Genomic DNA, 13063 nt, shown 5'->3' with positions numbered 1-13063 from the left:
TTCTTTGAATAGACTCAAAGTTAAAAAGTCCACTAGCCTTCAAAAATCTTCCCAGCTGGTAACTTTCTCATCAGCCCTCTCTGTATCTGCTGTTGGGGTGCAGGCAAGCAAGGTACAGGCAAGTATGATACAGGAGAGTAGAGAGCAGGTGAGCCAGGAGCAGGCCAGCAGGGCTCAGAGGAGCAGGTTCGGGTCAGAGAACAGGAATGAGACCATGTCATGGTCTGAAGGGCTACAGACTTCCTGGCAGTGCATTTTGCTTTTCATGGAAATGGTCTTTTTACAATGTGACATATTCTACATTTACCCTTTACAATCCCATCTTGGGAAATAAAGTAGGCGGAGAGTAAAACTGTGTGTCCTTCTGAGTCCTTTTTTTTTTTTTTTTTAAGTCATAATTTAAAAAGTGATGATGGCTAATGGGGCTAAGTGGGAATTAGCAGAAGCTATCAGTCTTTCTTGTTCTCTTCCTTTCCTGCTCTTCTCTCCATCTCTCTTTTCCTCCTCCTCCCATTCCCCCCTCTCTGGACAGGGTCTCATGTAGTGCAGGCTAGCTCCAACTTGTTAAGTAGTGGAGGATGATCTTTGAGCCCCTGGCTTCTACCTCCATAGTATTGGTTATTACAAGTGTGCACTGCCACAATCTGGTCTATTTGATGTTGGAGACAGGGAGTCAAACCCAGGGCTCTGTGCACAATAGGCAAGCATCCTACCAATAAAGCTCCATCCGTACCCCCAGCCTCTCCTTTTAAAATTGGGGCGGTTATAAACAATCACCTCCTTGATCTACAGGATTAAGAATGAAATTGGAAGGGGAAATGCATTTGAGGAATTTTAGATTTATTTGCTGAGTTTCTTTTAATTCTTTTATACAACAGTAGTTTTAAAATACAGTCTATTTTGCAGGACTGAGTATGGATGCTTTATAGTCCTTTGGTGAGGTTGTGTTGAAATGCCGGCCATACTGGAAAAATCTCTGCTAAACTCAGTGTGCAGCATAGAACTCTAGTTACTTCACTGGGGAGGGAAATCAACTCTTTCATTTCTACAGCTTTTTATGTTTATACAGAAGCACACACTTCTCATGGAATATGAGCCATGTAGGAGAACAAACAGAAGATAATAAACACTAGCCACAATCCATGTTCCAAAGATAATTAATGCTGAAGCCTGAGTATATGGCTTTCTTTTCTTTTTTAAAAATAAAGATAGATTTATTTATTTATTAAATTATGCGTCCGCATGAGTTCATGAGTACCACATGCATGCAGGAGCCTGTGGAGGCCAGAAGGTCATAGATGCCTTGGAACTGGAGTTACAGGTGACTGCAAGCTTCCTTATGGGTGCCAGGAACTGAACCTGGCTCCTCTGCAGAGCAGACCAGGAGCTAATCTTGAGTGACCTGCATTGCTGAGCCTTGTCTCCTGCTCCTGATGTATTTTCCTCTAACATCTTCTTTCCTGGCCTCTCTCACACTGGTAGTCAGTCCAGTCATATAATTCTAGATCCTTTTTTTGTCCCCAAATACCATAAATGATTTTATATTCTAATAAAACTACTTGAGCATGCAGTAGCAATGGTTATATTAAAATTATCATCACAGAGCATCACACTTTATGGAGTTATTCCCTTTTTCCCAAGTATTTGTTTGTGTGTCTACTCTGCATATTCTGTGAAATTGGCATCTCCATTGTGAAGAGCAGAAAGCCAAGACTCAGACTGCAGCAACCTTCTCGACATGGAGTGCTTTCTATGAGGATCGGAAATTAGATCTCAATTAGAGATTAGAGCTGAATCCTTCTACTTCAGATTGCCCCACGGTTTTTTATTTTTTTAAAGCCAGGTAAAAATACACAACATGTGTCCTTAACAAAACCTGGAATTTCACTTATAGCTTATATGTCTTCTGTTCCCAAGAGCCTCCTTTGTATATTTGGCTTTTCACTCAATGTTCCCACCGAGTCTTTAGTTCCTCACTTAGTGGCTAAGTACCCGGAGAAGGACTGCGGCCCTCAGCGGTATGTACCTACCCTTCTCCTGTATGCTTCATTTCTTTACAGCCTACAACGAGCTCTGAGCTTTCTGCTGTTGGGCCTCAAAGTGCAGGCATGCTTACAGAGCTCAACTTTTTGGAAATGCAGTTTACGCATTTTTGCTTTTTTAAATCAATGGTGTGAATGTGAAACACAGAGAGGGAATGGGCATAGTCTTTACTTAAGATTACAGGGAGGTCCACAGTGCCCTTGACCATGGACTCAAAAACCTACCAGAGATGAAAGAAAACAACATATGAGATTTAAACAGGTGTAACTACAGTGGTCTGGATGGATTAGTGTACATTTATATAGAGCATAGTATTAAATATGTGTCAGGTTTATTTTATTAACCATCAACAAGATTACCCAATTTTATTATGTAATAGGACATTTGCTTATGTATCTTATAAGACAGTCATGAGCAGGAGGGCAGCCACACATGTATGAGAATATTGAATGTGGATGCAGAAATCAGCTGACATGGACCCCTGTTGATATGATCTGGGGAAACTCTACTTTGGAAGACACTCAGTTTTCCATCTTGTGCATTGGCAGTGTGCTTCTTACCACAGAGAAGTGCTCAGGAAAACACAGTTCTAACCCACAAGCCTCCTTTCGTGTTTCTGTAAGCTTTGCAATGGAGTGTCGCACATGAAAGAGGACCATAGTCAGGGCTCAGTGGTCAATATTTTCAGAGTTCTCTTCTGAGGCCTCAATCTCGATGCAGCAAAACCCAAGACCCCACTCAGCCCTCAGGAACAAGGGAGTCACTCTCAGTGAGCACTCACTATAGGCAGACCCTTGCGGTGATTTATTGAAGAATAGTTTTCTTAATGATCACACAAGAGGCATATATGCTGTTATAGCTCTCATTTTACAAATGGTGCAGTTGAGAGTTAGAGGTTAAGAAAACGGTCACGAGCCAACTAGTGAGAGGCAGGCACTGTGCCAGGTGCCCTGGATCTGGAGGTGAACGACACACACAGGCTCATTGCTCAGGAAAGTTACCCAGTGGGGAACTGACTTTGGAAATGTCCACTGTTGTCAGCTGAATGCCAGAGAAATCAGTGAAAGGCTGTGTGAAAGGCCCATGCTATTCTATTCACCCAACAGAGCACAAAGGAACAGCTCACGGAGGCTCAGGTGACAGCATTACATACCTGCCATCCATCTCGGATCTTCTGATTGAAGATTCCATATTCATAACGGATGCCGTATCCATAGGCTGCAAGTCCCAGGGTTGCCATGGAGTCCAGGAAGCAGGCTGAATTTAATCAAGTAAACAAAACTCTCTTTCAAAAACATGGAAGCCACACAAGTCTTCTCTCAGGAACAATTTGTTTTGAGCACAGATGCTGCTGCATGGAATTTACTGGGTTTTTTAAAGTAACCTTTTTTTTAAAAATTATAGAATTAAGTACCATAGAGAAATTAGGAAATATTAGAAAATGTAAAAATGTTTAAAGAAACTAGATATTGCACCCTTTCTCACCATCTTGAATTGTGTACATGCTAGCATTGTCTGAGAACATATAGAGAACCTACCAACTTTGGGCAGGTTGACTGTTGTCACCCATGGTTGCTTTTCTAAGGGAAGCTGTCACTCTATTCCTGCCTGCTGAACTGTCATTCCAAGAAATGGAAACTGACATGAGATCTGTTCCAACATGGCGCCCAACTGACTGACAGAGTCCCACAGCTCTTGGGACACTAGTTGACTGTAAGCTCCAGGAAGGTTGGTTACAGGGGTCAGGATGTGGATCCTGCTTCACAAGCTTTTCAAACAATTGTATCCATTCTATTTCCTTCACCAGTGACAGCTATGAGCCTTGGCAGCAACGGCATCCAGTCTACTCAGAGTGCTAGAATTCTGCTGAGGAGGGGGCTTCCATGGAAAAGTTTCCTTGCTGTCTTTGCCTTTTGTACTGTGAGGGGAGGGGGCGGGCATGGAGACCCAGAGTCTGGGTACAATAGAGTGGCTGGAAAAAATCACCAACATCCAGGGTTCTTGTTCTGTGATCGCCATGTCATTTTTGATGTGACTATTTTCTTACCATATTTTCTGTTATCCAATGACAGACCGTCTGAGCTAGAAGGGGCAATCTGTAGGTAGAGAAGATCTATCTGGTGCTTGGATACAATCCAAAGGGTTACATTAATCTGACCGTCTCTCTTGGGAATTTGAGCTGTTGGGGAATGAGGAAGCCTACAGTAGGAATTCCAGCTCGAAAGAACTGGAGAGCTATCACTCAAAATGAGAGAGCCTGGGGTGGGTTCATGGTCCAACCCTAACACAGAGCCACGGACACAAAGAGCTGAGCCTAGAGTCGATCTAACATGACCAGTCCCTGCTTCATCTGACCCGTGGCTCTTTTGGCACTTCCTTGGTCCTGACAAGTTGATCCTTAGAGCTGAGCAGATAGAATTCCAACTTCCATAGACAGGCAAGAGGTTAGGTCATCTGAGAATTACCCAGCCTCACCTGCAGCGTTATTTTCTGGCCTTCCCAAACAGCAAAGGAGCAAGGCGGTGAAAAGCCCGGTCCAGAGCAGAGTGACTGCTAGCCAATATTGAAGAGTTTGGGTTTCACATAAGAGCAAAGCAGACCAACTCTCATTCTTAGATCGGTTTTCCACTAATCCCTCCACCCTTCTGATGGCCCAAGGAAGCCTGGGAAGTTCTCAGAAGAGTGCATCACAGGACAATGGCAGACAGCTTACCTGAAGAATTTTTATATACTTTACTGCTAGTAGGGGCACTAAAGCACACTGCTGCTGATGCAGAAAGGCTTCATAAAATGAAACAGATGTAAATGACTTTGTAGTAACTTGAGAGTGAATGACAAATTAAGAGACTTAAAAAAATGATAGCATCCCCTTTGATGGCCCCCTTTAATCCTACTGCTCCTCTCTAGGAGTCACCAGGAGCCACCAGGAGGATTTAACACTTAGACTCAATTTCATGCTTGAATTTCAGACTCTCCCGTGTCTCCCTATATAAGTAACTCAAGGAAGATTCATTTTTTTCTTAGAATATAAATAGTATCACTTTGTATGGGTTTGTTTTGAGCTTGGTGATTCACACAGGCAAGCATGTCTGTATCAGCATCCTTCTTTGAAGTTAGGCTGCTTTTAATAGTGTTTGAGAAACAGCACTGTGACATCACGTCCCTGTTCTTTCTCCTGTCTTCTTGTACACACGTTGCATTGGGTGTTTGCTTTGGAGAAATCCTCCTGAGCTCTGGAGATGTTTAGTTATAGGTGACAATGCTTAATAATGAGGTCGATTTGACAGGATCTAGAAGCGCTCAGGAGACAAGTCTCTGGGGATGCCTGTGTGGGATTACTTGGATTACTAACTGAAGGTGGGAAAGCCCACCCTGAATGTGGAGGGCACCATCCCATGGTCTGGGGCCCACAACTGTGTAAAGAGGACAAAGCTGGCTGAGCATTTATTTTCCTCTGCTTCCTGACTGCAGATGCGCATGACCAGCTGCCTCCAGCTCCTGACAGCCATGATTTCCACACTGTGCCTTGGAACTCTGAGTGACAGCAATACTTTCCTTCCTTAAACTGCTTTTGCTGGGTAATTTGTCATAGCAAGTAGAGCTAGTATTATGTTTTAAGTATTTTCTTCTCTGCTGAAAAGTCATTCCTCAAGTAAAATGAAGAACACAGTTTGTATATACGTGAAGAGGTATATTAATGACATCACTGCCTACCCGTCAATCAAAATATCAAATTGAAGCCTGTAAGGCAAGAGTAGAGTTTATGGGAATTGACCAGCCATAAACAAACAGCAGTGATGTAAAAGGGTGGCTTTGGAAATCCTTAAGTGAACAGGAAGGAACTGGCTAGTTTTGGGGTTTTAAGCAATGTCTGAAAAGGCTTTAAGCAACACCTCTTTTCTATGTGGAGCTGATCAGGCCACAGGGTAAAGTCAAGAACAAATGTGTGTACAGTAGAGACATGCTTTCTCCTTCTTCTAAGGAAGCCAGTTGTCTCTTCTAAGTATGGTTGTATATGGTACCCGAGAAGGTACAGATAATCCAGACAAAATAACCCACTCCTGATGTCACTTACCAGCAAGTCTCCCAAGACCACCATTGCCAAGCCCAGCATCTTCTTCAATTTCTTCTAACTCCTCCATGTCCAGTCCCAGCTGAGGAGAAAGGAAGACAATATAGGACATGGAGACACACTCAGGGCATTCCAGAGACAATTCCACTTACCAAGGCACTGGCCAGCTACCAGGATTGTCTGTGTGCCTGATCAGACATTGGTTCTCCTGAGCTTGTTCTGGCACTGCATATCACTTGCAGAAGCTAGCAATCATTGGTGCCAGACTTACAAGGTGGAATAGCCAGGCACAGAGAAGCATGAATCTTTGGGTGTCAATTATGGACCATGCCACGCCCTTGACACTGACCCTTAGACAGGTTGCTAAATCTCTCTTGTAAAAATGTGGAGGCTGAAAATACCTACTTAATTTAGGGCTGTGAGTCAAATGAGATTACATGAATAAAGTAACAGTATTAGTCTTGGGCAGATATGTCCCATGTTAGCTATTGTTTCTTTAAAAAAAAAAAAAAAAGTATGGGGCCATCAAGATGACTCTGGGTAAATGCACTTGCTGCTAACCCTGATGACCTAGTTCGATTCCCAAGACAAACAGGACAGAAATAGACACCACGTGTTGTCCTCTGATCTCCATGTGTGTGCTGATATGTGTTCAGACATGAACACACACACACACACACACACACACACACACACACACACAATATGACTCTTAAAAATCAAAGCAAAACAAATTAAAAATATGTCATGAGATTAGAAATAGTATAGTTCCAAGCTGACAGTAACTGGACTGGGTGACAGGATGGTCAGAAGGTGCAAGGTCAGATTTTTCAGGACAGACTTGAGTTCATCTTTGCATGTTCACAGTGTGTTGTCTCAGTAGAGTCAAAAGCTGATAACCCAAACCAGTTAGTGATCCATGCCCAGATGCCTAGATGCCTGGCACCAGCAGGAGGCCTCATCTGCTCAATGAATAGGGCCAGAATCTCCCTACTTTTCCCTAGGGTGTTTTCCAAAGTGCCTCTTTGGAGAGAGAGAGAGACAGTTGCTAGATCCCTTCTCTGAAGTGCTGGGAATCACACTCCTTAAGCCACTGGCATTGGATCTGGATTAGAACCCTGTAGCATAGAGTATTCTGTAGATTACGTATTTTATGGAGAAACTCATGTTCTGATAAGTTCAGTGACCTGTTCTCAGTGGACCAGAAGGACCTAACTGCTATGAAATATCTATGTCCTTATTTAAAATTCATATGCGTTCCCCCAAATTAGATAGTTTTTATAAATTCTCTTCTTTTCACTTCTCTCTCTCTCTCTCTCTCTCTCTCTCTCTCTCTCTCTCTCTCTCTCTCTCCCTCCATCTCTCTCTCTCATAGGTCAGTAGGTCAGAGGGAACTTGTGAGTCAATTCTTTTCTTCTACCATCTCAGGGCTTGAACTTGGGTCATCAGGCTTGATTACAGGAACCTTTACTTGCTGAGTCACCTCCAAGGACTCTGGATAGCTTTTAATGGGAAAGTAATTTCAGTGTTGAAAACATGCACACAAGGAGGAGCTGCCTAAGTGATGCCCATGTTTTTTTCTGAGCTACTTTTCTGGACCCTTCTCCTTCTATTCCATTAGTTTCTTATGTAAGCATTGATAATTAAATTTTATAGGAACTCGAGCACAGCTCCACATCATTTCAGAAGGATGGTGCTTCTAGATTTGCTCCCTGATGACTAGGGATTCCTGGGTCCTTATGCAGCCAATGGTCCATGCTAACTAACACTGAGGATCTTGAAGTTGCAAATCGGAAAATTGAGACAGGGCTCTAAACCTTAACCCTTAATGAAGATTCAGGTCATGCTTACACACTAACCCAGGGAAGGTGTGCAGTGTTTCTGCTAATGTTAAGGGACATAAAGAAAGGGAAGTGTAGGGGAGCTGCAATGGTTCTCTGGCAGGAAGTGCTCCACCTAACCTACTGGACAGATGCTTGCCCTGAATGATAAGGGAACAGATCACACTAGGGACCATTGCCTGGGGGAAGACAGCATTCTGACCCATGTCTCATTTAGATTTGTCTTTGTAAATATACTCTCCTTTCAGTCACACAAAAAGGTGAAGGACTACTTGTTTTAGGTGGAGAGACATCTGTAGGAGGGGCTGAATATATTTACATAAACAAATGAGCATGTTAGGACTGCCTTAAAGGGGAAGTATGCTTTACATCTGGTAACGGATTTTCAAAAGCTTAACATTTTTATGTTGTTTGATATATGAATAACTGTCAAACTTGGATCATTTCTTAAAAGGTAGCCAGAAACTTAAAGTAAAAGGCTTGCAATTAAAGTTTTTTGTTGGTGGTGGTTCTTCTTGCTTTGCTTTGTTTTTGTTTGTTTGTTTTTTGAGATAGGGTTTCTCTGTGTAGCCCTGGCTGTACTAGAACTAGCTCTGCTGACCAGGCTGGCCTTGAACTCACAGAGATCCACCTGCTTCTGTCTCCCAAAGGCTAGGATTAAAGGCATGCACCATTATCACCCAGCATTAAAACTTTTAAGAGGCTCATATTAAAAACTTAATTTTTTTCAGAAATTACAAGACTTTAGTGGCAAAATAAAACCCTCATGTGTGATAATCCATTCTTCAAATTCCATTTCCCCCTCTGTCTAGTGGACCAGGCTGGCTTTGAACTCAGAGATCAACCTGCTCCGGCTTCCCCAGTGCTGGGATTAAAGGTGTGTGCCATGACACCCAAGCCTCTGTTTTTCAACTTGTGTATATTTCTCATTGTTTGTAGTAGCCCTATTCAAAGGTGCTACTTGTTATGTGCATGTGTGTGTGTTAAAATGAACTTGAAATGTTGAGAAAGGTGTGAGACACATGAACAACATACCTGGTAAATGGCCTCGTCGCAGGCATTTTGTAAGCCAAGGTTGATCATGGTGTTCTGTAATGTTCGGCCCATGTAAAATTCCAGAGAGAGGTAATACACCCTCTGAAATGAAGAGAGAAAGGTCCATCACTCTTCTATGAGGTCAAGCATATTTGGCAACACACATTAAAATGCAAATCCATGTTATGCCACCAATAAAAACCTGTCTGGGTTTTGGCTACTTTAACTTATGTTCACCTGAAACCCTGCAGTTACCAGATGGAATGAATGACAGTCTTTCCCATGGGGGTGGGTGGGGGGAGATAGGTTATACACTATTTTTTGGCCAAGTAATTTGTATCTTTTATCTTCAGGAAGAAAGAAAGGCAAGCTCATCTAACGAATCGGATTCAATGTTTTTTTGTTGTTTTGTTTTGTTTTGTTTGTTTGTTTTTCCCAGTTCAGGAGCTTCATGAATAAAACATGTTTTAGACAAACAAGTTGGATTGCCTTCATTCACCTTTCTCTCAAGAGGGTTGGTTCTGACCTTGTCATTTAAGAAACACACAGACTAGCGGCCACACACTCTGTGGCTAGAGCAGATTCCTCCTTCACTGACTGCTTGTCTTTGGAATGAAGACCACCCCAGGAAGTCTATGTAGCAGTTCCTTCTAGTGAAACTTCCCAAGGCTTATTAGGGTTTGCTCTTGATGGGATGGTAAATTTCCCCATGGACTTAGAAACTGTTTGTCCTTGGCCTGGGAAAAGCCAGGTAAATATGAGCAGGGACAGGAGTGAGAGGCACAAAGTCCACTTCTGCCTCCAGGGTTTCAATGCAAGCAGAGTTTACTCATTTAAAAGAATGGATATCAGTTAACCAGCTCTCCAACAGACACAGAACAAGAGTCTGTTCAAGTCACTTCAAATTTTACATATTCCCCGTTTCCACAGAATAAGAAGAACCAATAATAAAAGTATTTGGGCAACCCAATAAGTAATAATAATGATAATTCATGTAACAAATCATTATGACATCAACTAAGAAGTTTTGCTTTTTCTCACTTTCATTTTATGAAATAGTTGAATTCTGATCCTTCTCAACAAGTCAACATTGCATCCTATCAGAACATGTAATTCTGCATTTTGTCCAACTTCTTTGAATGTTTATGGAGAAATTTCTGGGCCCTTGTTAGCCTATCAAGTATATGCCTATGAAACTATCTCTCTCTCTCTCTCTCTCTCTCTCTCTATATATATATATATATATATATATATATATATAGTCTAAATATATATATATATATATATATATATATATATATATATATATATATAACACACACACACACACACACACACACACACACACACAGACACACACATTTTTTTTCTAGCACTAACTGGAGGACCTGGGTACTGCTGTCTGGGTACACTGTCAGGTGTTTGAAATGTGACAATAAACCTGAGACTTGCAGGGCAGGCAGGAGTGGTACCTGGAGGCCTGTGCTGGGAAGGGCACTTCAAGTGGAGGGTGAGCAGAGGGTGGGAATTAGAAATGGGTAAGTAGGAAAGGGGGATGGGAAGGTAGATGCAGGCAGGTGATGGCAAATAAGATGGAAGGGCAGGTTCTACTGACAGGAGATGACCCTGACATGTTTAAGGACTACGTCAGGGTCTGAAGCCACCCTTAACAGAGTCAAGATGTGTTGTTTTAGGAAGCTCAGCTGGACACAGGCCTAGACTGCAATGGGACTGCAGATGCAGAGCCTTTGGGAGCCGACAGAGAAAATGAAGATGTAATTGAAGTTACAACTGGAAGCACAGAAGCATGCTGGACTCTAGTCCAAAGCCATAGAATTTGACTACCCAGAGGCTAGCCCAAAGCCATGAAACTTAACTACCCAGAGGAGGACCTCTGGCAAAGCGGTGTATGTCTGCTAGCCCTGATCAGCCTCTGGCTGCCAGCTTACAGTTCCTGGGAAGTGAGGTCACAGCTGAGAATCCATTACAACAGACCTGTAGGGCCTTGCAGCTAAGCAGAGCCTGGAAGAGAGTGGGAAGTCTGGGACAGGAAGAGGCTTCTGTATGAGTAAACCTTTGTCATGTTTACACAAGGACTGGGCTAGAGAACTGGACTTGGTGACTTGTGGGCACACCAGGGAGCAGGCTGGGTAAGGAGCTTGGGCACACCTCCTGGTTTTACCCAAGTTTTCTTCGAGGACTGCAGCTGTCCAGCTTCCACAGAGACCATCATGCAGCAAATACTACAAACCCGCGTGAAATCAATTTTTTTTTTTAGAACTTCTGAGCTCTTCTAAGAAGAGTTACGCAACATGTTCACTGCAGCGAACCCTGTCTCTCTTGCTCTGCCCTTGTATAGGAAGGAAGAATTACGAGAAAAACTAACCATTGAACCAGGAAGATACCACTGGAGGAGAAACAACATATGTCTCCGAGCTATGCTACAAAGTAGCGCCTGTGTTTGTGTGTTTCCAAAATGTAGCTCCAACCCAGGCAAGTTCGTACCACCTCTAAAAAATTCTACCTCAAGGTGCAGCATAAAAAGATACACTACATGAATGTGGACTGGAAGTGTTTTCTAAGTACATGTTTAGATTTGGAAGGATACACATTAATAGTTGTTCTATCGGGATAGCAGTGCGATAGGCTCCTACAATCACAGCATCTTACTATGGGAGTTTATCTTGCAGTCTTAGAAATTCTCATAGTTCTCAGGCACAAATGGTAGAGATAACTTTTCTCAAAGTTTTTATGTATTTAAAATCGCCTAGTAAGTATATATTCGCATTTCCCATTGCCTCCAGGATCTGCTTTCACCTTTTCCAACATAACTCCATCCATAACCAGTTTTTCCAGCTTTCTCTTCCAAAACATTTACTACCCTCCATAAAGGGGCTGCCTCACATTCTCACTGTGTGCAGCCTTCGTCTCCCTGCCCGCTCCTCCCTAACCTTTCCCATTAGCTCTGGTTCTCATCCTAGACTGGTCATGATGGGGTGATGTTCCTCCCTCTACAAGTCCACTAACTCCCCCCGCCCCCCCCCCCCCGACTATGCACTCTGGCCCTTGGTAGAAATAGGAGCCGGTCCCCGAAAGGCGGTGTCCTCTACATTTCTGGGGTAGGCCTCTGGAAGGGAGAAGGGTGTTTTTACAGGAATAGCTTCAGATGAGTCGCTTGGCAAGGCCCATCCAGTAGAAATCAGAAAGTTCAGAAACTGCAACCTCCACTCACTGTCACCGGTCTGGGCCAGGACCTCCCCCATCTCTCTGCTGCACAGCTAGGCTAGGCAGCCCTGAGGCCTGGGCCAGGTCACTATTAGAGGAACTCTAAACTTCCCTAAGCTTGATCCTCTAAAGCTAGGCTTCTGCATGTTTTTGTTTTGTGTGCCCCTTCCCGGCCCTGCGTGCTCACAGTGTACTACTGTCAGGGGCCTCCCCGGAACCTAGACGCATAGGAGGCGCCGGGTCTCCCTTGGTTAAGTGCTGAGTAGGCACTCCATAGTTTGCTTAGTTCACAGGAGAGGGAAGCTTGGGCTCTAGCCAGCAGTCGGTCTCCGGATCTCACAACAGGGCAGTGCCTTGAAGGTGGCACAGCGCTGCGGGGGTGGTGGGAGGGAGGGCCAAGCCTAGGTCCCGGTGCCCGACTAGACTGCTAGACTTCGGGACCAGGACAGGGAGTGAAGGGGCAGGATGCGGGGGGGGGGGGGGGGGCTACAAATGTCCTTTGCCTGGTACCTTGGGGCACTTGTCGTAGTAGTGCTGCTGTGTGCGGATCCAGCGCCCCACCAGGTGGTCCCGCACTGTGTGCGCAAGGGCGAAGTAGTAGTCGCGGGGGGTGGCCACATTGCGGTCCTTGACCAGAGTAAAATGCAGGTGACGGTTGAAGCCCTTTTTCAGCTCGGCCACATTCTCCACGCCCACGATGCCGCGGATGCTGATCTGCCGTCGCTTTTCCTGGTCCGTCAGGGGCTTCGCCATGGTTGCGGGCAGCGGGACCACAGAGAGGGTCGCCGGGCTGCAGGACTGGCCTCCTGGCTCCTTTCTTGCTGCTTTTGAGGCTCTGTGGAGTTGG

At 44.1% G+C, this 13063-nt stretch overlaps 1 protein-coding gene across 1 annotated transcript in view; it reads right to left on the bottom strand.

Moving 5' to 3' along the window:
• The window catches only part of Pygl (glycogen phosphorylase L), a 33643-nt gene extending 20580 nt beyond the window's left edge, over positions 1-13063 (bottom strand). Inside the window, exons 1-4 of the mRNA XM_034514568.2 lie at positions 12727-13063; positions 8992-9093; positions 6119-6197; positions 3197-3300 (exon numbers count right to left, since the gene is read on the bottom strand). Coding sequence (XP_034370459.1) covers positions 3197-3300; positions 6119-6197; positions 8992-9093; positions 12727-12969 — 528 coding nt within the window. The 5' untranslated portion in view covers positions 12970-13063. The remainder of the gene's footprint in view (positions 1-3196; positions 3301-6118; positions 6198-8991; positions 9094-12726) is intronic.

This window comes from Arvicanthis niloticus, chromosome 11 (genome assembly GCF_011762505.2).
Source record: "Arvicanthis niloticus isolate mArvNil1 chromosome 11, mArvNil1.pat.X, whole genome shotgun sequence".
In the NCBI taxonomy this organism is placed as follows: Eukaryota; Metazoa; Chordata; class Mammalia; order Rodentia; family Muridae; genus Arvicanthis; species Arvicanthis niloticus.
The sequence above is the reverse complement of the archived record's forward strand: the minus strand, read 5'-3'. Positions and strand labels throughout refer to the sequence as shown.